This window comes from Parasteatoda tepidariorum, chromosome 6 (assembly GCF_043381705.1).
Source record: "Parasteatoda tepidariorum isolate YZ-2023 chromosome 6, CAS_Ptep_4.0, whole genome shotgun sequence".
Taxonomy (NCBI): domain Eukaryota; kingdom Metazoa; phylum Arthropoda; class Arachnida; order Araneae; family Theridiidae; genus Parasteatoda; species Parasteatoda tepidariorum.
Genome location: NC_092209.1, coordinates 72,921,295 through 72,945,671, shown reverse-complemented (window position 1 = coordinate 72,945,671; position 24,377 = coordinate 72,921,295). Strand labels below are relative to the sequence as shown.

General features: G+C 28.7%; 1 protein-coding gene across 2 annotated transcripts in view; it reads left to right on the top strand.

The window, feature by feature from the left end:
- The window catches only part of LOC107439434 (calcitonin receptor), a 60,464-nt gene that overhangs the window by 5,444 nt on the left and 30,643 nt on the right, over window positions 1-24,377 (top strand). Inside the window, exons 2-3 of one of the 2 annotated variants that reach the window (XM_043039960.2) lie at window positions 18,842-18,999; window positions 24,143-24,342. In XM_043039960.2, the coding sequence (XP_042895894.1) occupies window positions 18,842-18,999; window positions 24,143-24,342 (358 nt within the window). Of the gene's footprint in view, window positions 1-18,841; window positions 19,000-21,568; window positions 21,725-24,142; window positions 24,343-24,377 lie in introns of those variants that run through there. The other variant, XM_043039961.2, reaches the window with a different exon arrangement.

Here is a 24,377-nt window from a genome sequence, read left to right as displayed (position 1 = left end):
GTTCGTGAAAATCCGATCATTAGAACGAAAGTTATTCAGGGTGATATCTTTTTTTTTTTTGCGGACTGTACATCGGTAGTTATAAAATATAAACACCTTCAGAAAAATCGATATACGGTTGAAAAATACTGTCAGTACTTTGAACCAATCTATCATGCAAGTTTTCTAGAATGCTTCGATGAACCTTGTTTTTTTTAAAGTTGAACTGTAGTAATGCCTCTTTAAAGTGTGGTATAACGTGTATTGAAAATTGGTTCAACTTAATATACCTTTATTGTAAAAGACTGTATCAATAAATTTGAGCAATGGGGTTTCAGTAATTACTATAATTCGGTAAAAATTTTGATCCGATTTTACTGAGATTATTAAACACACTGTAAAGAATTCAGAATTGAATTACGGTAAAAAGACCCGGCACTCAGGGTGGTAGTACTTTTTACAGTGAAATCCTTTTTCGCAGTAAAATTTTATGCAACAAAAAAACAGATGTACCGTAATTTTTACAGTAATATTAACTTTAAAATCGCAGATCAATTGTAGGTAAATAAATATTACTGTAATAATTACGATAAAAAAAGGATAAAATTTTAAGGTAAAAATGAAATTTACGGATGCTCCACGCAGGGTGCCAGTACTTTTTACCGGAAATTTAAAAGTGCATAATCGCATTTCCTCAAATCCATCATCCCAATTCATTCACGCTCTTTATTTGTTTTCAGGCTTTTCTGTGAGTCTTTGAATATAATCCAAACAATGAATAAAATATCATGCCCCACTGTTAATCAAAGTCAAGCTAACTTTATTACAGAAACGGAAAAAAATCTCTTTAGCTTTTTTGAAAGCATTAGAAGTGGAAAACGCAGCATCACGTGAACATTCCGTCATACTCTCAAATAAGGCGAAAATATTTGATTAACGAAAAGCCGAAAGAGTAATATAGCATAACTTGAAAGCCTATTTGTTGTATCATCCATTCAAGAAACAATTACCATGCGAAACTACTTATATTAAGATGTAATTATGATAATATTGAATATATTTTAATAGTGTAATCTTTTGCCGATGCAAAATTTTGCCCTTCTTTTTGTTTTAAAGAGATATTTCGAGCATGCAATATTTACCCATGTTACACTGAAAAAAATATCGAATCAAATTGTAGTAAAATGTGCCGGCAGTCAGAGTGCCAGTATTTTTTACCGTAAAATTCATTCTTACCCGAACATGTTACGGAACGAAAAATCAAATAAACCGTAATTTTTACAGTTACTCTAAAATACTTAAAACATTGTAATTAAATATTTGACATACCGTAATTTTTACAGTCATATTTACCGTAAAATCACTGAATCACTCTAATTACATAGCTAATTACTGCAATAATTATGGTATAAATTTTTACTGCAAAAATGAATTTTACGAATGCTGAACTCACGGTGTCGGTAATTTACACCATAATTTGATCCGGAATTTTATACTGTGTACTTTACTATGTGAGGTAAGATGCAATGAAAGTTAAATTCTATCTTCATGCTCGATGAGTTATCCCTACAGCTCCGTTCCATTAAAATTCCATTTTAATAAATTTTCCTTTTTTATTCCAAATTCGATCCCTCGAACACTCCTACAATTAACTCAGGGTTTCCATGTAGTAGGTTATAATTGAAGTTGCTTTGCACAATAAAGAACTATAGTTATTGAACCTACCGAAGATAACCTAAGGTTTAGGTCACAATAAGCTAAAGAGCAACAATAAGATCGTGATTGATATATAAGGAGACAATGAGTCATACACAAATATAAAAACAAAAAGAAACCTAATCTATGTTTTCAGCTTTTTAATTTCTTTTAAATCTTGCAGTGGAAGCGATACTTATTGAAAGATCGAAAAATCGATGAAAATACCTGTCTTAAAAGAAAAGAAAAAAATTTGTTAAGTTGTCCAGTGATTAAAAATTGTGAAAATAATTCAGAAAACTGGGTTTATCTTGAAAAAATATCTTTATGGACTTTATTAAGCAAAGAAAATAGACGGGAAAATATGTTTCAAGATTATAAAAAAGTTAAATCTGAATTTATTTTGATGAACTGTTGTCAATTTGTCAGTTTTTAAACGAAAAAATTATTTACAGAGAATTTGAAGATATATAGAGGCGAGAAAAATATGATGATTTTAAAAATTAGAATAAGAACATTCCAGTATAAGAACATTCTAGAACAGATGCTCTGAAAAAAACGGGAAAAAGTGATGCTTCGAAAATGATGATCTCTAAAGTTCTTAACAAGCAATATATATACAGATACATTGAAATATGAATTTTAATAATTCAATTTCTCTTGTTATATTGTATACATTGCTTTCCTATTTTCTATAAAAAGAATATGATGGCATAAACTTTTGAGTTTCAAACATGCAACTTACAAATTTAATCAGGTATAGAATATTTTAGCACTAAAATTGCCTTAATACATATTATTTTATTCAATCACTAAATTTTAAAATTGAAAATTAGTAAACAAGTCAGGAAACTAGCAATTTGCAAAATCATTGAATTATACTAATTGTGCTTTTTACTAAAGTATTATTATTTAATGAAATAGAGAGCATAAAGACATCTTCTAGGTAATAAATTATGCTACTGCAATGAGTATAATTAATTATTCCACAATCATAGTTACCTGTAATCGAAATTACAATTATAATTAAAATTAGAAGCAACCGTTATGACATGTTATCAAAAATCATTATTACTCCTAATTATAGTTCAACATTATAGTAGTAATTGTGATTGTGGCTGTAATCGCAAATTATCTTCGATAATTGTCATTAAGAATGAAATAAAACTTAGCATCGAGCATGGAGTGATTTTCAAGCCCTTATTTTGGAACAAACCAAATTTCGGAACAGACTGTATAATCTCGATTGAAGTAGTAACATTTAATGATAATTATTTTCAGCCGCAGTTGCATATCATTGATTACTTATTTTCAAATACATTTTGTCTTAAATACATCTGTTTTTTACAGAAAACGTGAACGGAGAAAAAAATTCTTAAGAAATTACCCCTTACCGTATTATAATAGTATTTCTAGTTAAAAGAAATAGTAATTCTAGTTAATAAAACCAATAATACGGTATTTAAACCATTCATTTGGTAATTTGTCTGTTCATATGGTAACGCTTAACAGTAAATTTCATTTTCACAAACAGTTCTCATTACATCACATTTAGAAAAATATACAAAACTGAAAATTAAATTTGACTGAATAAATAGTTTTTATGCCATCCTCTAATCTATCATCACTACCCAACCATGGTCAAAAGCTCCTATTCCCATTTTTAGGGCTCTATCTTTTAACGAACAAGGTTTGGGACTTAGTTTTGACTATGGACAGACGACGTGGACAGCACTCGAGCTAGTACCCATCTCTCCAAATTTTCACACCACAACCGTGCTCTATGGTATCATGATAAAACTAACAAATTTTACCACATTTACCAAATTTTATCATGTATCCTAAAATCAGTTTTATTTATTAATTTCCCCAAAAATCATTTCCAAAGCGCTTCGGTAAAAATTATCAAGCTTTTTGGCCTTTCCGTAAAGCTTTAAATAAAGTAAATTTAACCATATTCTAATAGTGTTAACCATATTTTTGTTTTCTTAGTGGGAATGCAAAGTGCTTTTATTCATTGAAACTAGGCAAAACATTTAAAATACGCGTTCTTTAATAATGAAGTGGTCTCCCATTAAAGATGATTAGTAAATACCCCTACAATAATTGAAGATAGCCGATAATTGAAAGATAATTCCAGTTCACCATACGAATGAAGATCGTCAACAATTGAAAGATAAGGTTATCCATTATCCAACTGAAACATAATTGTGAAATACTATAATCTTGATCATAACTTTAAGGATGAGTCATTCGTGCCTACTCTTATCTTGTGTAACTTTTGAAGAGTAGTTTTACTCCCACACTGATGAAAATGCATTTAGCTTTCCAACTGTTATGAGTTTAATTAATATTTCCCTCTATCAGATAGAAGCTTTTATGAGTAAAATTTTCTTTATTGCTAAAGCGCTTGATTCTTAATCATTGCGTCGCAGTTGCATGGGATTGGAGTCATGAGAGAAAAAACTACAAAAAGATAAAATAGTAATAAAAAAAAGGGGGGAAGAAAAATAATAATAAAAAAAAATAATAACAAACAACTGGGACGAAAGAAGAAGAAAAAAGGATAAAAAAAAATTTAAAAATCTGGAAAATAAGAAATTAAATTTTTAACTTTTAATTCTTTTAAATTTTTTTATTTTAATTATATTTTAATTACTTTTTTCTTTTCATTAATCCTTAATTTTTGCATATTCTCTCCATGTAAATTCTATGAACTTGTAGCTTATGCGCAGTATATAGATAAATAGATAGATAGTTAGATAGATAGATAGATAGATAGATAAATATAGATATATAGATGTAGAAAATCAGTCTCTGGAAGTCAACTGCATCATCTCGCTTTGCCTCCCAATATCGATTGTAAAGGGTTTTTTTTCTTCAAAGAAGGACACTCTTCTAAATTATTTTTGTCCGTTTCAAAATTCTATTCGAAATTCGTCTCGCAGAAATTCAAAGTGCATGAGTGTCTAGTATAAATGTTAATGCGGTATAGTTGTTTGGCGAGAAAATCATGTCTGGTCTCCAGACGAAATGCAATAATTACGGAGGATCTAGGAAAATCTGTAATATCACGGATCGAATATCTAAACATTTTATTCTTAATCTCTAAAGTTAATTTGGCGTCAAATTTTTCTTAGTTTTATTTTCAATACTTCTCTTTTTTAATGTAAATAGTACGTTACTATTATTTAACTGTAAAATTTCTGCACCATTTGTATGAGCAAAATAGTACTCTCAAAGCGTTTTGTCGCTCCTGTATTTTGTTATCTCCTAAACAATTTTGTTGTTCGGAAATCTAGTGCCGATTTAGAGGGAAAATTGAAACGCATGAATTTAAATTTTTGTACAAATTTATTAAACTATGTAAGGTTATCCTATGTAAGGTTATGAAACTATTTAAGGTTTTTAAACTATGTAAGGCACTGTTCATTCACTAAGTGCGAAAAACATTTCTACATCTTTCATACAACTTTTTTCCATGTGAGTTTTTTGTTCCAGCGAAAAAAGAGAAGTTTTTTTTTTCCATAAAGAGAATTTTTTTGATGAAAGAATTGGAAAGATTAGTAATCAGATTAGTAATCTGATTAGTATCGCTTTGTGTTAATGGTGGATGTCTAAAAACATCCCAGTCCGAGCTGCAGCAACTTTAGTCGAGTTATCAAAACTACATACGAGTTATCAATTACAACACTCTTTCGACCTAGAATTTTTTTTTTAATTCAAAAGTTTTTAATTCGTATAGTTCAGAGCAAAACTTTTCAAACTCTCGTCTCTTACAGTGAGTAAGCCTATTATTTATTACTAATCATTCTAATGCACTCAGCTTTTTTGTTCAGTTTTATTTATTTTTTTGCTTCATTTTACAAAGCTTTTTCAATACATGCAAATTATGGCTCGTAATATATTGCTGTAAAGTAGCACATAATAGAAAAATGTTTAAATTGAAAAAGCCCCAAAATGTACATGTACGAATCAATATTTTTCTTTTTAAAATTGTACTTAAACATAAAAATATTAAGTTGGCTGTAAAAAAATTTTATTTTTAAATACACTGGATCAAAATTCCGGATCAAATTATGATAAGAAGTACCTGCAGTCAGTGTGCCGGTAATTAATCCATTTACCGTAAAATTCCTTTTTGCCGGAACATTTTAAGGAGCAAAAATCTGATGTACCATAATTTTTACTGTAATAATTACAGTAAAATCGTAGATTCACTCTAATTAAATATTACGTCAAAATGGATTTTACGGATGATGCATCTAATGTTACGGTACTTTATACCGTAATTTGATCCGGAATTTTTCACAGTAAACGATATCAAGTGAGAAATTCTCAGTTAAATAAAAGCGTGTTGCTGATTCAATTATGTTAATTACTCTAATGAATTTATATTATTTATTTTCTATTTATTGGCAACTAGCTCAGAGGGAGAAAAACAGTATTTTGTCTAATTAAGCTGGTTAATTTATAATGCAGATCATTTGACAAATTTGCATGTATGTAAAGCAATTCGTTCTATGATGACTCATTAAAGTTATAATTTTTTTTAAAAAATTTGTACCAATATTAGGAATTTCGGTATTCAACGCTTCTATTTTTGAATCGAACTCTATGAAAAAGTAACTAGAATGCAAAAAAATATGCCGCAATTAAAGAAATGCATTTTTTTTTAATTTAGAATAATAATAACTCCCTTTACTTTATAATCTTGATGATTCAATCTCTTGACTTGAACAAGAAAAAAAAATTTCTCACTGTCCTGAAATCATTCTATTTCTAGTATGAGCTTCTGTAAAATATGACAACGATGACGGCCGTCGTTTCTTAACTAGAATATAAAAATAATCCAGTGGCTTGGCATCAGATATCTTAAAAACAAATGAATAAAAGGAAGCATGCAGTAACATTTTCAAGAAAATTTTAAATCTTAGATAAGATCGTTTAGACCTGGCACGCCCTTATTTTTTTTATTTTTAACCTTCTGCATGATTTTTTTAACACTGAGCAATTACATTTAAAAATTGGAGAATACAATAACTCTTATATATGTACACTGAAAAATATTCCGGATCAAATTACTGTATCAAATTACTAGAAAATCTGGATGTATCATATGTTAAATCTAAATTTACTTTAAAATATTATACCATAATTTTTAAAGTATTTATTTAATTAAAGTTATTCAAAAATTTTATGATAATTAATGTAAAATTTACGGTATATCCGTGATTTTATCAAGAATTTTTTACAGCGTAAACTATTTGGCAGAACTATATCTTATTTTAATATTTATAATCTATCAGCTTATTTATTATGATATATCTATTTTGTTTTAAAAATATTAAATGATGACAAATGTTAAGAAGATAACTAGATTNTCAAATAAATGACATGTAATTCGTTAAACCTATTAGAAATGTGCTGTAGTATAATTCGTGATATAAATCAAAAATCGTCAAATAAATTCGTAATATATAAATTCGTGAAAAAAGCGCTTTCCACAAAATACTAAAATAGAGATCTATCGACAAAGACTACTCACTTCTGCCTAGCTTAATAGTATGAGATTGCCACAGCTGATGCTCCCTGGTTATTTAAATTTCCGTATTTAAAAGCGCTATATGTTGAGCCACCTCAACTAGATTTGGCATGGATTTTCAGCGGCAATCATTGGTCGATTCGTCGTGTAAGACAAATAGTATCGTAAACAAAACAAGGCAAACGTTGCCACCTGCGGAAAAGAAATACAGCTAAAATTTGGGAGCCATGTAAAAGAATTATATATATTAGATTTTTAAAGTATTTATTTAATTAATGTTATTCAAAAATTTCATGATAATTATTAATGTAAAATTTACGGTATATCCTTAATTTTATTAAGAATTTTTTACAGCTTAAACAATTTGGCAGAACTGTATCTTATTTAAATATTTATAATCTATAAGCTATTTTATAATAGATATATCTATTTTGTTTTAAAAATATTAAATGATGACAAATATTAAGAAGATAACTAGATTAAATTATTAACACAATTAAGAAAATAGTTAGGTTAAATTATCAAAATTAAAGAGATAATTAAATTATTAAGGTTATAAACAGATTATTTAATAAAATTATAAAAATATTAGGAACATGAGAATTTAAATTATTAAAATTATTAACAAAATAAGTAGACTAAATTAAGACTAAATGGACTAGACTAAATAAAGATTAGTTAAAAAAGGTAATTCATCAAGATTGGGAACGAAATAATTGGATTAAATCATAAAAGTTATTAACAAGATCCTTTGATTAAAATTGCGAAATTATTAATTAAATAATTAGATTTAATACAAATGAATAAGATCGACAACAATGTAACTAGACAAAAACATCAAGATTAATGAAATTTAAAAAATATTAGTTATCAGTATTATTAACTTGACAATTGAATTAAATAATTGCGTAGTTAAATGGATAAAACAATCAAAATTATTAGGAAGATGCTTAGATTATTAACGAGATAATTACGTTAAATTATTAACCTCAATAACTTTTTTCTTATACTTTGTTTTAAAGCGTATTCGTCACTTTATTCACCTCACAACTTCTTTTTAATCGTATTTACAATCTTCAGATTTACTTAATCTTATTTTCTGTTTTTACCTTCAGCGTGTTTTTAAGAGTTTAAACCTGTTTTTCAATATACTACATTATTCAATACAGTACATTGTTTTCAACATATGTATTTGGCTCAAAATGTACCAGTTTATTTCATTGGTTGCAATATTTGGATGTTTGTAAAAATATAATTCAAAAAATTTTTTTCGAAAATTTTTTATCATGTACTTAATACTGAGTTTAGATATTTACTGAAATGATATAATAATATGTAACGGATATCCTTTCGGTTATGGATTACGTTATTTCAGCATATATAAAAAATTTTATTCGTGCAGAAAAACAAGTAAAAAATTACTCATAATAGAATAATATTTTTATTATTGTACCTATTTTTTTCAAAGAAAAGCAAACCAGAAAACATCTAACAGTATTAAGAATTTTATGTTTTTCTATACATAAAACTCTTTTTAGATGGTTTTCCTCTTTTCATAAAGCTAAATACAACTTCACTCTTTTAAAGACATTATTAATATCAGTCACATGATTTTTGTAAAATATACACAGAGAAAAAAATTCTGGTAGAATTACCGCACTGAATGGTAGTGAGCTTATTGGTAAAAAAAATAATAATAATAATTCCAAAACTAAAATATACGGTATTTAAACAATTCGATGGTAATTTTTCTATTTCTATGGTAACGGTTTACCGTAAATTCTTGTTTAAATGTTTATAGTTCCTATAACCACTGTTTTAGTTACTTTGGTAACCACTCTTTAGTTTTAATGCACAGCTGAAAAGTAAATTTAATCGAATAAATGGTTTTTATGCCATGCTCTAAAATGGTAAAATTATCAAATATTTCCCTATTTTATTGTTAATTTTGCCAAAATCATTACCAAAGTGCTTTGTTGAAAATTACTGTGCTTCCTGACGTTCCTATAGAGTTAAAGTAAATTTTACCATATTCTAGTAGTTCCGACCAAACTTTTTCTCGGTGCGATAAGTGCTAGATACAAAACTTATTTATTCCTTTATTAAAATGAGTAAAATTAAACTTGCATAGCTAAATTCTTCTATATGTATTTAATAGTGCAATGATGATAATACTGATAAGAAAAAACTGCAACCTTGCTCTAATGCATCCAGTGAATAACTGTCACTTCTAAAACATTATTAAATACTAATTATTTCCTCTTCTCAGATTTGTCTCATCCTTTTGACTACTCAACAAATCTAATTACAAAATAATGATAGTTGTGTGCAATATTTCCATTTTCGTCTTTTTCATCTTTGTTGTTTATGTTTCTTTTCTTCTTCTTCTTTTCGTTTCTGTTTTGTTTTTTGTTTTTCCTTCTTTTTCTTTGAGATTTTTGCTTTATTTACTATTATTATAAGGTAACTCGCTAGTCTATTTTTCCTTAATAAACTATGAAGAAGAACTTCGCTATAGTATGAAAATACGTATGCAAGGCATCATGCAACTTTTTTAATTGATTTTTAATAAATAATTTATACAAGCTACAGTTTTGTTAAAAATAATATGTAATCCAGATACAGTTCTAAGCTCAGCTCAGTATAATAATATTAAGCTGTTCTATCTTTTGAATGTTTTTTATTACTAGCGTTTTTATAGTTCGCTTTTGCTCAAAAATAGTATAATTATAATTTAGAATTTATCTTTGAATAATTTATTTCATTGCTTTTTATTAAAACGTGAATCATGTAGTTAGTTTTCAGCTTCTTGCCTGTTTTTGTTTAAAATATTATAATTATTATTTAAAATTATCTTTGCATAATTTATTTTACTGTTACGTGCATTACGTTGTCAGTTTATAGTTTGTTTTTGCTTAAAAATAATATGATTATAATTTAAAACTAATCTTAGTATAATTTAAAACTAATCTTAGTATAATTTATTTTATTGCAAGGTGAAAACAATTCTAGAAAAATTCTGGTAAAGAAATTTGTTTAATAAAACCATATTTAAACCATTCATTGAAACTTTTTCCTTTCATATGGTAGCAGTTTACCAGAAGTTCTGGTTTTCAAAATTATAGTTCTTATTACCACAAATTTAGTAAAAAATACAAGATTGAAAAGTCAACTTATCTGAATATGCCATTCAGCTAAGGTATCATAATAAAATTATTAAATTTTATTGCATATTATAATACCATATTTATTGTTAATTTTACCGAAATCATTACCAAAGTGCATCGGTAAAAATTACCAAGCTTTTTGGTGTTCCCATGGAGCCAGAAATATGTTTGCCATATTCTGGTAGTTTTGACCATACTTTTTTCTCAGTGTGAAAAGTGCTAGAAACAAAATTTATTTATATCATTTTTAAAATGAGTAAAATTAAAACTGTATATCTAAAATCTTCTATTTATATTTAATAATGTAACAATGATAATATTAATAAGAAGATCTATAACCTTGCCCTATCACATCCAGTGAATAACTGTCACTTTTAAAGTATTATTAATTAACACTTTTAAAGTATTTTAAAGTATTATATCAGATTTTAAATTTTTCTCATCCTTTTGACCACCCAACTAGTCTAATTGCAAAATAATGATAGTTGAGAATAATATTTCTATTTTAGGGTTTTCTTTATCTTTGTAGTTTACATTTCTTTTCCTTTTTTTCTTTTTTGAGATTTTTCTTTTATTTACTACCACCGTAAGATAATGAGCTAGTCTATTTTTTTAAATAAACTATGAGAAAGATCTTTGTTATTGTATAAAAAATATGTATGAAAGGCATCTTGCTATTTTTAATTGTTTTTTAATAAATAATCTACACATTCAACAGTCTTTTTAGCAATAATATACAGATACAGTATAAAAGTTGCGCTTATTAAAATAATATTAAGCTGTTCTACATTTTGTTCTTTTTTGATTTCAAGCGTTTTCATAGTTCATTTTTGCTTAAAAATAGTGCAATTAAAATTTAAAGTTAATCTTTATACAATTTATTTTATAGTATTTTATTGTTACGTGCATCATGTTGTTAATTTACAGTTAATAGTTTGTTTAGCTTAAAAATATTATGATTATAATTTAAAATTAATCTTCGTATAGTTTATTTTATTGCTACGTGCATCATGTAGTAAATTTATACTTAGTTTTTGTTTTAAAATATTATGATTACAAATCAAAATAACATTATGTCATGAAGATTAAAAAACATGTTTTAAAACTTCATAAACTGATCTTTTTACGCAATGTGAGGATTTAAGGGCATGTTAATACGGTTCGCAAAGTTGAAGTCGTGGTCTGTAGATTTATTCCGAAATCCTAACAACTGTATATAACTGTGAAGGTATAGAACTTTCAAACGTTTTAACATCTATAGACTGAACACATATGCTTAATTTAAAAAAAACAGACAGTAGTATCATGTTTTCATAAAATTATTGCTTTGAAACATGAATAAACACTTATGCATAATTCAAAGAAATCGAACTATCATATCAGGTTCCAATAAGATTATCACTATTACAAATATTGTTAAATCAGAACCTCTAGATAACCTAACAGTCAATGAGGATTTAATTTTATTTACAAAAGATATTTTATCAAATAAACCATTTTTTATCAACGAGTATGAATGTTATCGCCTCAAAAAAATCAAAACTCTCAAAAAGAATTCTAGGTTCTTGACTTCTGGTCTTGTAAAGTAGATTTTTATGCTATTGAATTGTCGAATTCTAATGCTATATTTTATATCTATAAAAAGCTATCTTTTCAAGCATGAAAAATACATAAAATTAAGAAATATTTAATTTTAGTTAGCAATTAAGTCAATCGATTATTAGAAATTTTAACATTATACATTTTAATTTTTAGAATGTTACGGCAATCACGTTTTTGGATAAGTGTCATTAAAGCTACTAGCATTGTTTTATAAAGTTTAAGTATTTACAAATACTTACGGCACATTTCTTACAGGAAAAGTTTCAGATAAACTATTTTTTCCAACAATATTTTAATTTTATATAATTCTTGGCATATATGTATGCATTTTCTAAAAAGTTTACGATCACTTTTTAACATAAACAAGTTTCAGATGACTTCCGAAATGCAAAGAATTAAATGAAAATAGCAAAATGTTCACAATATTGTACTGATATATGATATATACATTCGAAATTTAAACAGCTTTGGGCTGAAGTTTTTTAGAAAACTTTTCTATAAATATTTCGTGACGTATATGGATATTTTCTTACAAATTGACGCTTTTTAAATTTAAAACAAGTCTTATCTGATTTCTGCATTGCTAAAAATTGTAAAATATTTACAAAAGTATTCTTCCTTTTGTTAGCAGTATATCTAACAGTCAACGAGGATTTCAGTTCCTCTGAGCTTTTGAATATTCTGGACTATACTGTGAAAAATTCCGGATCAAATAACTGTAAAAGTCTGAGTGCAGGATCCGAAAAATCACTTTTACTGCAAAATTCATTTGAACCTTAAAATTTTATAATGTAATTTTTACAGTAATATTTAATAATTACAGTCATTCAGAGATTTTATTACAGAAAATACTGTAAAAACTACTGTATGATAGCCTTTTTTGTTTCATAAAATATTACAGCAAAACTGGATTTTATGGTAAAAAGTACTGGCACTCTGAGGGTCGGTACTTTTTACCTTAATTTTTTTACAGTGTAAAGAAGCTTTTTATAATTTTCCTATACATATTTCTTGACATATACGGATATTTTCTTACAAATTTAAACATTCTTTTTAATATAAAACAAAGATTAAATGAATAGTGCATTGCAAAAAATTATAAAAATTTGCAAAATGTCCTTCCGTAATATTACTGATATACACTGTAAGAAATTCCGGATCAAATAACGGTAAAACGTACTGGCACTCAGGGTGCCGGTGCATTTTACCATTAAATCTATTTTCACTGGAGTATGTTACGGAACTAAAAATTTGATATACCGTAATTTTTACAGTAATATTTACCGTAAAATCACTGAATCACTCTAATTAAATAAATATTACTGTAATAATTATAATATAAAATTTTACGGTAAAAATGAATTTTTAGAATGCTAAACTCAGGGTGCCAGTACTTTATACCACAATTTGATTCGGAATTTTATGCAGTATACTTTGCTAACGAGGTAAAATGCTATGAAAGTTAAATTCTATTTTCATACTCGATCCCTACATTTCCATTCCATTAGAATTCCATTTCGATGAATTTTCCTTTTTTATTCCAAATTCGATTCCTCAAACATATCTAAAATTAACTCAGGGTTTCCATGTAGTGTGTTATAATTGAAGTTGCTTTTCACAATAGAAAGCTATAGTTATTGAACACCGAAGATAACCTAAGTTTTAGACAACAATAAGCTAAAGAACAACAATAAGATTGTGATTGATACATAAGGAGACAATGAGTCATACCAAAATATAAGAACAAAAAGAAACCTTATCTATGTTTTTAGTTTTTTTAATTTCTTTTTAATCTTGCCGTGGAAGCGATGCTTATTGAAAGATCGAAAATTCGATGAAAATACCTGTCTTAAAAAAATATATTTGTTAAGTTGTTAAGTGATTAAAAATTGTGAACATAACTCAGAAAACTTGGTTTATCTTGAAAAAATATCTTTATAGACTTCATTGAACAACGTAAAAAGACGGGGAAATATGTTTCAAATTATAAAAAAGTTCAATCTGAATTTATTTTGATGAACTGTTGTCAATTTTTAAACTAAAAAATATATTCACTCCTACAATTTACTCAGGGTTTCCACGTTAGGTTTTTTAGGTTTAGAATCACTCTAAGTAAATATTACTCTAAAAATTGCGGTATAATATTTTACGGTAAAAATGGATTTTACGAAAATAGATGTTACGGATGATGCTCCCAAAATGCCAGTAATGCACACGGTAATTTTATACAGTGTATAAGTTTATAATTTGACATGCTTTAAACGAAACTTGCTAACTTCGAAAAAGTTTTATGTACATATAAGTATAAATATATAAGTATTCTCTAGCAAATTCTTGCTCTTTTGCAATTCCGCCTAGTGTTAACTCTATATAGTTCAGAGCCTTAGCATATTCTGATCGAAACAAGCTTTTTTTTTAAAAAAAAATTTCGTTTAATATTTTTAAAAGGTATGGACATTTTCTAATTAAAGGATATTGACTTTTTAATATAAAAGAAGTTTCAAATCATTTTTGAGTAATTAAATTATAAAAAATTCGCAAAATGCCCTCCGTTATGCTAGCAATATACCTGCTCTGAATTTAGTGTATTTCTGACTGTACAAGGTTCCTCTGAAAACTTTTTATAAATATTTCATTACGTATAAAGGTATTTTCTAAAAACTCCACTCACATTTTTAATACAATCCGAGTTTAAAACAATCTCTGCATTACAAAAGATTATAAAAGAATTGTCAATGTGTCCTCCTTGATGTTAGCCACCTAGGTGTTCTTAATTAAATGTTTTGGACTAAACAAGCCTTTTTCTTGACGTATTTTGACGCATATGGATAATTTCTAATAAATGGATGCACTCGTTTTTACATAAAATAAGTTTCAAATGAATTCTGCTAAGCAAAAATTATAAAAATTTCGCAATATATTCTTTTAATTTTATTGATATGTATGCTTTGAATTCAGGTATACGAGCTTTTAGCTATATAGTTTTGAACTGTACAAAGCATATTTAAAAAAATTCTGAAAGTCTTCTTCTTTCAAATCCCCATTTCTAGCCTAGCTAGACAAGGTCCATGACATTGTTCACCTTTAAAAAATCTAAAACAAGTAAGGGTCTTTCAATTAAGTATTGTTTTAAATGACCGAGGCAGTCCAGTAGATGTTCAGGGGATGCCTGGGCCGAAGAGCACTTGGTACAGAGGGAAAAGCACTTTTCTCCTCCAGAGTACCTCAGTGATATCAGGTGTCCACAGCGGAGACGTGTGATGGCGGTTTGAGACTGACGGTCTTTGTCAGCTGTCAAACAGCTACCCGGTCTGGTACCCTGGTACCAATTGTGACTGGGTGGAGTGAGCCATGCTGATTTATTTTTGGCTTTAGCAATGGAGAAGAGCTCTGAGGAGGTAAGAGACACTGGAGGCGCAGTGGCCTCAGCTGCACCTGCCTTGGCAAGACTATCTGCCATTTCATTGCCTGATATATCTACGTGTGAGGGTATCCATTGTACATGAATTCGACAATATTTGGAGAGGTGTAAAAGTTTACAAAGGATGTTCGTGCTAGTATTGTCCCTAACTCTGTGCCAGCTAGCCAAGTGCTGAACAGCGCGCCTACTGTCGGTAAGGATCCAAATATCTTTCGGAATTGAAAGAGACAGTATTGAGGCAAGTCCATCATCGATGGCGATAAGCTCGCTCCTAAAAACGAAACAGTGGTCCGGATTCCTTTTCTGGATCTTAATTTCGCTCATCTGCGTTTTTATGAAGATCCCACTCCCGGTGTGATTGTCTTCGTCCTTGCTTCCATCCGTGTATATTTGAGCAGCCTCCGTTGGGATAGTGTAGATTCTCACAAGTGTTGCTTGTCTAAGAACTGCAGGGTGATCATTTTGCTTGTTGACAGCCACCGGGAGATCGGTGTTGAAAGACACCTCCGAAAGACCTTCCGCAGGGTCCTTGCTCTGTTTGAGGAAGTGCTGTTCCACGTTTCCAAAAGTTATGTTGGACGAAAATACTTGGGCTGTAATATTTTACCATGCATGCCCTTCTTCGGAGGCTCAAAGGTTGCAGGTCAGCCTCAATCAGTACAATATCACCAGGACAGGAATTTCGGAGGCCAGTGATGATCCGCGCAGCTCTGAGTTGGATTCTCTCTAGTTTTTGCAGATTTGTATGGGAAGCACAACTGTAGATAGGGAATCCATATTCCAGAATAGGCCGTAAAAGAGTGATGTAGGTGCTTCTAAGGGTCGAGGCATCAGCACCCCAGTCTCTCCCTGATAAGACGTTTCCTTGCCTTTAGTACAAGATGGTCGATGTGTTTATTACTTAGAATCTCTGGATCTAAGACAAATCCTAGATATTTCGGGTGTTTTTCAACTGCAAGTGGTTGATGGTCCAACATGATATGAGGTTGATAATTGTAGAGTTTCCTGTTGGTAGTGAAAAACCCCACTGTGGACTTTGAAGGGTTAAAGCACATTTTGTGACTGGTGGCAAAAGCACTGATGTTAGTGAGTACTCTGTTAATAGTGTCCTCAATTTGTTGTAGGTCAGGGCCTGAATTCTAGAGGACAATATCGTCTGCAAAAATGCCAATGTCGTAGTCTTTAGGTATGATGCTCTCGATTCCTTTCAAAAAGAGTGAGAACAGGGTAGGACTTAACACTGACCCCTGAGGGACTCCTTGGTGTAGTTTAAAGCTTCTAGATTTACAAGTACCATTGAACTTGACTTTGATAACTCTATTCCTTAAAAAATCATAGATCCAATTCAGTGCTCTTCCGTTGATTCCGAAAACATCAAAAAGTTTGATAATTAATTTTTGATTCCACACTCTGTCGAAAGCCTTGGAGAGACCTAAGAAAGCTGCAATGGTATGGTGAGTGGGTTTCTGTTGTGGGCGTCCCTAATCTTTTGGCAGAAGTAGAGCACCTGGTCTGTGGTGCAATGTCCCTCTCTGAAACCATATTGTTCAGGAGGTGAGAGGTTGTTCGCATCCAGATGGTAAGTAAGCCGTTTGAGGATCATTTTTTCTATGATTTTGCAAATAATACTGGTAAGAGCTATTGGCCTATAGCTCCCTGGAGAGGTACTTTCTTTGTTGGGGGTTTGTATTAAGTATATTATAAATATTTTTTGACATATATGGTTGTTTTCTAACGAATTGTCGTTTACTTTGTAATATAAAACATGTTCCAAATAATTCCCGCAAAGTTATAAAGAATGTGCAAAATGTTTCCTCGTATGTCATTGATTTTCACATTCTGAATTTAGAGCTTTCTTTAAAAGATCTTGTGAGTATATCTCTTGACATATGTGGAGAGAGACTTTCTAACAAATTTGCGTTCATTTTTTACCATAAAATAAATTTCAAAAGATTTTTACTTATCAAAAATATTATATGAAATTCTCAAACTTTCTACGCTCCGTTTTGGGAGACCGTAAAAAACATGTCACTACAGTACCGTCATATTAGGTTCCATAGTACTAAAATTAAATGTCTTTCTTAGTACATTTGGTACCTATTAAAACAGAACCTATAGCCACAATAGAAGTTATAATAATTAATTTTAGTAATACCTTTTAATAAAATTAATTATTCAATTGGGTCAATAATATTATGCGTTTTTCTTATAGTTAACAGAAACAATTAATTATCCTTTCTCCATTAAATTTGCCTCTTCGAACCTAACTTGCACTTCAATTGCCCTTGATTTAAAATTACTTAGTTTTATAGAAACACGTTTCAAAAGCATAACTATAAATAAATTTATCACATGGTTTCAGATAACTATAGTAATGCTAATTTGGTGACTAAACCACGTCCACGTTAATTATTGAGCTTAGGTGATGAAATGAATAAAATAAAATTAAATTTAAAACAACGTTCAATACACTCCTTTTTTGATTAAACATAGCTGCAAGTTAGCAAACATTACTAATTTTAGCGTAAAAATTTTTGAGTAAACAGAATCGTCCGTAATTTAATTTAAAACAAAGGCTAATGATAAATCAGTAAAAAAAAATTAAAGACATTTTCCGACCTGTCTCCCGAACGATCTTATTGAAATTTTTAAATTCGCTCTTTTATTTTCTCTATTCTTAAAAACTTTTTCTTTTGTTAATATTGATGTAGTGTTTGTTATATGTAGAATATTAACAATTAACTATGTGTTAGTTTTTAAAGACATTCTTCATTTAAAATAAAAATATTTTACTAAAATTAATTTTTTTGTCTCTACGACGTAATAAAGAAATTACGTCTCTAGCAAATAGTTTTAACAAATGGTTTTAATAGTCCTACGTCACCATTTCCATTCAAGCATTTAGTTTCCCATTACTTCCTTTATTGACATTAGCTATTTTGAATTCAGTTCAAACTCTGCAAAATAATTTTAAAAAATATATTTGTTTTTATTTATGATGTTATCAGTAAAATAACAAACCTAAAAAGATAACAATGACAACAGTGTTATCTCTTACATTTTTTTAGTTTCACAGATATAGTTTTAGTAAAGTACGGTGTATTTTATTTAAACACAAACGTATGACACTAATGATAAAACTATTACAAAATTACTTTATTTAAATTTAATTACACAGGAAAATGCAAAATATACCATTTCTTACACTTTCAATTAGTTTTTAATGATTTTTTTATTTAAAAAAAAACAAGACTCACTTCCTGTGCATCAAACAATCATAAATATGCCTATTTAAAAGTAATTCTATCAAATGTTTGATTCAAAACATGAATATGTAGTTCAGTTATTTATTTTGAAAATTTAGACCTCTTAAAATGAGAATGAAAAATGAAAAGCTGAAAAATATTATTTACAACAGGCTTTCTATTGCAGATTTTTCTAATAAAATACGTGGAAAGCAGCCGAGGAAAAATGAGAAATCAGCATTTTTGTCGAGTGTCTGGCGGTACTTTATTAAATCCGGACAAATTCGCCCTATTTTCATGTGCAAGCTGTTATAGACACATGGATGAACTTCTTTTTGATAATGGGTAAGCATTTCTTTAACTATTTTAAACTGTTTGTCTTTATAACTTAAAAATATTTATGGTGGTTTTTAAAATAATTGAGTCAACAAAATACTCACTACACTCAATTACTTCATAGCATTGTATTATATTTTGTTACGGTTATTATTTTTTTTATATATTTTTATATAAATATTTACATTACGGTAAAATATTTCAAAATATTGTTTTATATGTTGTTTGTAATTATTATTTTTAAATTTCTAAATAAATATTTACATTATTGCAGGATAATTTAAGATATCGTATTTTTTTTTATATATATATTCCCATATAAATATTTAATTGATACATTTTTGTATATATCAATGTATGTTATAGAAATTCAAACAACACTGGGGAATATTTTTGTTTAATTTTATTTCTGTTGAAGTGGATTTTTTAACAGGTCTCAAATACTTTCGTAACATTGGATTAAAAACTGCAATCAGTTTCTCCTTCTAATCTACAGTTTTTTAAACAACATTTTTAGTATGTTTTTAGTCCAAATAAAAAACGTTATACATTGCAGGGGATTAGCATAGTTAGGGCACATTACCAGGATTGAAATTGCATAGCAACCCATGTCCGGAAATATCGTCATACGCCACTAGGGTCGCTTCCCTGATATGAACTGTTTCATCTTGTACTTTTGAATAGATAATAAAAGGAGATAGTGAAGTACCCCCAGCCACGTACGGAGATATTCTCGGGCATAAGTTCGCATGTAATTTTAATGCTGATAATGTGCTCTGTAACTCCCCTAGAAGTTTGTCGCAACGTTTATGTGACCCTCTGTTATATATAACGTTCTTAAACTGAAACATTTCGACAAAAAAAGACACTAAAAATTTAATTTTAAAGGAAATCCGTAGCTTTAGGAACAAAATTTCATATTTGAAATTCCCACACCCGATTTAGGCAAGATCAAGTGTTTGTGTAAATGCAACACAAAATTTGTTCCCCAGTGTATTTATGTTGTGGAAGTATAAATAAATCTGATTAATTTATTGATTTAATGAATAAAATTAATAATCATTATTATTTTCTTTTAAAAAATGTACTGGTTTTAAAATTGTCATAGTGTTTTGATCCACATATTAAATTGCAAGTATATGTAGCTGAAGTACCACTTCTTAAAATCGGAGAAACTAGGATCCAAAATCAGATCCAGTCTTTTTTCTAAACTTAAAAAATAAAAAATCTACATTTTTCAACAAAGTTAACTTCAAAATTTGTTTTCAATAAAGTGTTATGTTCGACAAAGTGTGAATAACGATTTTTCAGTGCAAAGCCAATTTCTTGATCGCGCTCAAAAAGCAGGCTTTTAGCTGAAAAATCTTTAAATTATTTCTTTATGAAAGTTAAAATCTTAGTAAATATTAAATATAATTTAAATTTCGCTTATAATTCGTGATTATTTTGCATTAAATTCAACTTTTTTCCCCTAGTTCTTTCTCTCGTTTACAAATTCACATTTTTATAGTATCTTCGTAACGCTTGGCTACTATTATATCATAGTTTCTGGTACAAACGTCTTAAAACATTTCATATTTTTAATCTCACTCTACATCTCTAAAATTTTAAAATATCGAATCAAAATGTCAAATTTTATCTCAAAAAATGAAAATAGGTGTTTTGTTTCTTCAAAATACCTACTTTTGGTGCAACCTTCTACTGATATTTGGTGCAACCTTCTACTGATATTTGGTGCAACCTTCTACTGATATTTGGTGCAACCTTCAACTGATATTTGGAGCTAGTGAAAATACCAAAATGTGGTAAAATTTAGCTCCATTTTATGTAGCCAGCAAATTAATACCAATTTTTGGTGCAACATGACTCAGAATTTTTAACAGTGTAAATGGCAGCACTATACAGCTGCATAACCTCCAACTGCTACGGAATTTCCGTAGTTTCAGAAATCTTCTTTTCAGACGGTAGCAAAATTAATGTCTTAATATTTAAAAAAAATTTATTTTAGCGTAACTTGTCCACTATTACTTATAAAAGTGCAGGCCATATGGCTAGATTCTTAAGTTCTGATAAAAGTTTTATGAGAGATCCATTTGCTTTAAAAATTTCTACTTTGGTTCGCTACCACTAGAAAGAATTATTTTCAAAATCTNAAAATAACAAACCTAAAAAGATAACAATGACAACAGTGTTATCTCTTACATTTTTTTAGTTTCACAGATATAGTTTTAGTAAAGTACGGTGTATTTTATTTAAACACAAACGTATGACACTAATGATAAAACTATTACAAAATTACTTTATTTAAATTTAATTACACAGGAAAATGCAAAATATACCATTTCTTACACTTTCAATTAGTTTTTAATGATTTTTTTATTTAAAAAAAAACAAGACTCACTTCCTGTGCATCAAACAATCATAAATATGCCTATTTAAAAGTAATTCTATCAAATGTTTGATTCAAAACATGAATATGTAGTTCAGTTATTTATTTTGAAAATTTAGACCTCTTAAAATGAGAATGGAAAATGAAAAGCTGAAAAATATTATTTACAACAGGCTTTCTATTGCAGATTTTTCTAATAAAATACGTGGAAAGCAGCCGAGGAAAAATGAGAAATCAGCATTTTTGTCGAGTGTCTGGCGGTACTTTATTAAATCCGGACAAATTCGCCCTATTTTCATGTGCAAGCTGTTATAGACACATGGATGAACTTCTTTTTGATAATGGGTAAGCATTTCTTTAACTATTTTAAACTGTTTGTCTTTATAACTTAAAAATATTTATGGTGGTTTTTAAAATAATTGAGTCAACAAAATACTCACTACACTCAATTACTTCATAGCATTGTATTATATTTTGTTACGGTTATTTTTTTTTTATATATTTTTATATAAATATTTACATTACGGTAAAATATTTCAAAATATTGTTTTATATGTTGTTTGTAATTATTATTTTTAAATTTCTAAATAAATATTTACATTATTGCAGGATAATTTAAGATATTGTATCTTTTTTTATATATATTCCAATATAAATATTTAGTTGATACATTTTTGTATATATCAATGTATGCTATAGAAATTCAAACAACACTGGGGAATATTTTTGTTTAATTTTATTTTTAATTGAAGTGGATTTTTTAACAGGTCTTAAATACTTTCGTAACATTGGTTTAAAAACTGCATCGGTTTCTCCTTCTAATCTGCAGTTTTTTAAACAACATTTTTAGTATGTTTTTAATCCAAATGAAAAACGTTATACATTGCAGGGGATTAACATAGTTAGGGCACATTACCAGGATTGAAATTGCATAGCAACCCATGTCCGGAAATGACGTCATACGCCGCTAGGGTCGCTTCCCTGATGTGAACTGTTTCATCTTGTACTTTTGAATAGATAATAAAGTGAGATAGGGAAGCACCCCCAGCCACGTACGAAGATATTCTCGGGCATAAGTTTGCATGTAATTTTAATGCTGATAATGTACTCTATAACTCCCCAAGAAGTTTGTATCAACGTTTACGTGACCCCTAATATATAAAACGTTCTTATACTGAAACATTTCGAAACTAAAAATTTAATCTTAAAAGAAATCCGTAGCTTTAGGAACAAAATTTCATATTTGAAATCTCCACACCTGATTTAGGCAAAGATCAAGTGTTTGTATAAATGCAACAAAAAATTTGTTCCCCATTGTATTCTATGTTGTGGACGTATAAATAAATGTGATTAATTGATTAATTTAATGAATAAAATTAAAAATCATTATTATTTTCTTTAAAAAAATTACTAGTTTTAAAATTGTGATAGTGTTTTGTTCTGCGTATTAAATTGCAAATATTTGTCGCTGAAGTATAACTTCTTAGAATCCGAGAAACTATGATCCAAAATTCCAAGTAGTTCTTTTTCTAAACTTAAAATGCAAAAAATCTACATTTTTGACAAAGTTAACTTCAAAATTTGTTTTTAATATAGTTTTGTGTTCAATAAAGTGTAAATAACGATTCTTCAGAGTAAAGCCTATTTTTTGAACACGTTCAAAAAACAGGCTTTTAGCTGAAAAATCGTTAAATTATTTCTTTATGAAAGTTGAAATCATAAAATTAGAAAGTTAATATCAAATATAATTTAAATTTCATTTATAAGTAGTGATTATTTTGCATTAAAACCACCCTTTTTTCCATAGTTCTTCCTTTCTTTTACAAACTCACATTTTTATAGTACCTTCCTAACACTTGGCTACTATTATATCATAGTTTCTGGTACAAACGTCTTCGAACATCTCATATTTTTAATCATTCCACATCTCTAAAATTTTAAAAATAGAAATGAAATGTCAGATTTTGTCTCAGGAAATGAAAATAGGTGCTTTGTTTCTTCAAAACGCCTACTCTTGGTGCAACCTTCTACTGATATTTGGTGCAACCTTCTACTGATATTTGATGCAACCTTCTTCGGATATTTAGTGCAACCTTCTTCTGATATTTGGTGCAACCTTCTACTGATATTTGATGCAACCTTCTTCTGATATTTGGTGCAACCTTCTAATGATATTTGGTGCAACCTTCTACTGATACTTGGTGCAACCTTCTACTGATATTTGGAGCTAGTGAAAATACCAAAATGTGGTAAAATTTAGCTCCATTCCTTGTAACCAGCAAATGAATACCAATTTTTGGTGCAATGTGGCTCAGAATTTTTAACAGTGTAGATGGCAGCACTATATAGCTGCTAAACTATCTCCATTGTCCAGTTAAATTTCATTTTTAAGGTTTTGAAACCATTTTAGTTAGAAATGGTTAAAAAAAAACAGTATAGTTTTACATTCAAAGTTTTTTAACCATACTAGTTATAATCAGTTTCAAAACCGTAAAGGTCAGAAAAGTGTTCTTTACCGTAAACTTTACGGTTAATTGGATGGACGGATTGCTGGCGGCTATTTTACATTAATTTTAGAATAAAAGTTCTAACAGTGATTTATAACCATTATTATCTTTTTTTCGTTCCGGTGAACATCTTACTTCCCTTATTATGTTTAACCTTGGGCACCTAAAATACTGACACTTTGTTTCTTCCCTCGCATGCTTACAAAAATAGCGAGTAATTTTTAATTATTCTGAACATCCTTCCAATCTGTTCCAGAACAAAACTTGTGCTAGATGGCACGGGAACGGGTCTGAGAAACGTCAAAACAAACGAAGTTTATGAAGCCACCTACACAGACCCATCAAGTCCCATCTTCAAAACATTTAAAACGACAAAATTGAAAAATTTATGGATCAAATGCTGCAAAGCAGCGGTAGAATGCTGCGACATGATGACAAGTACCCCTCCCTCACAAGGTGAGAATTTCACTTAAACTGATTTTATTACTTCT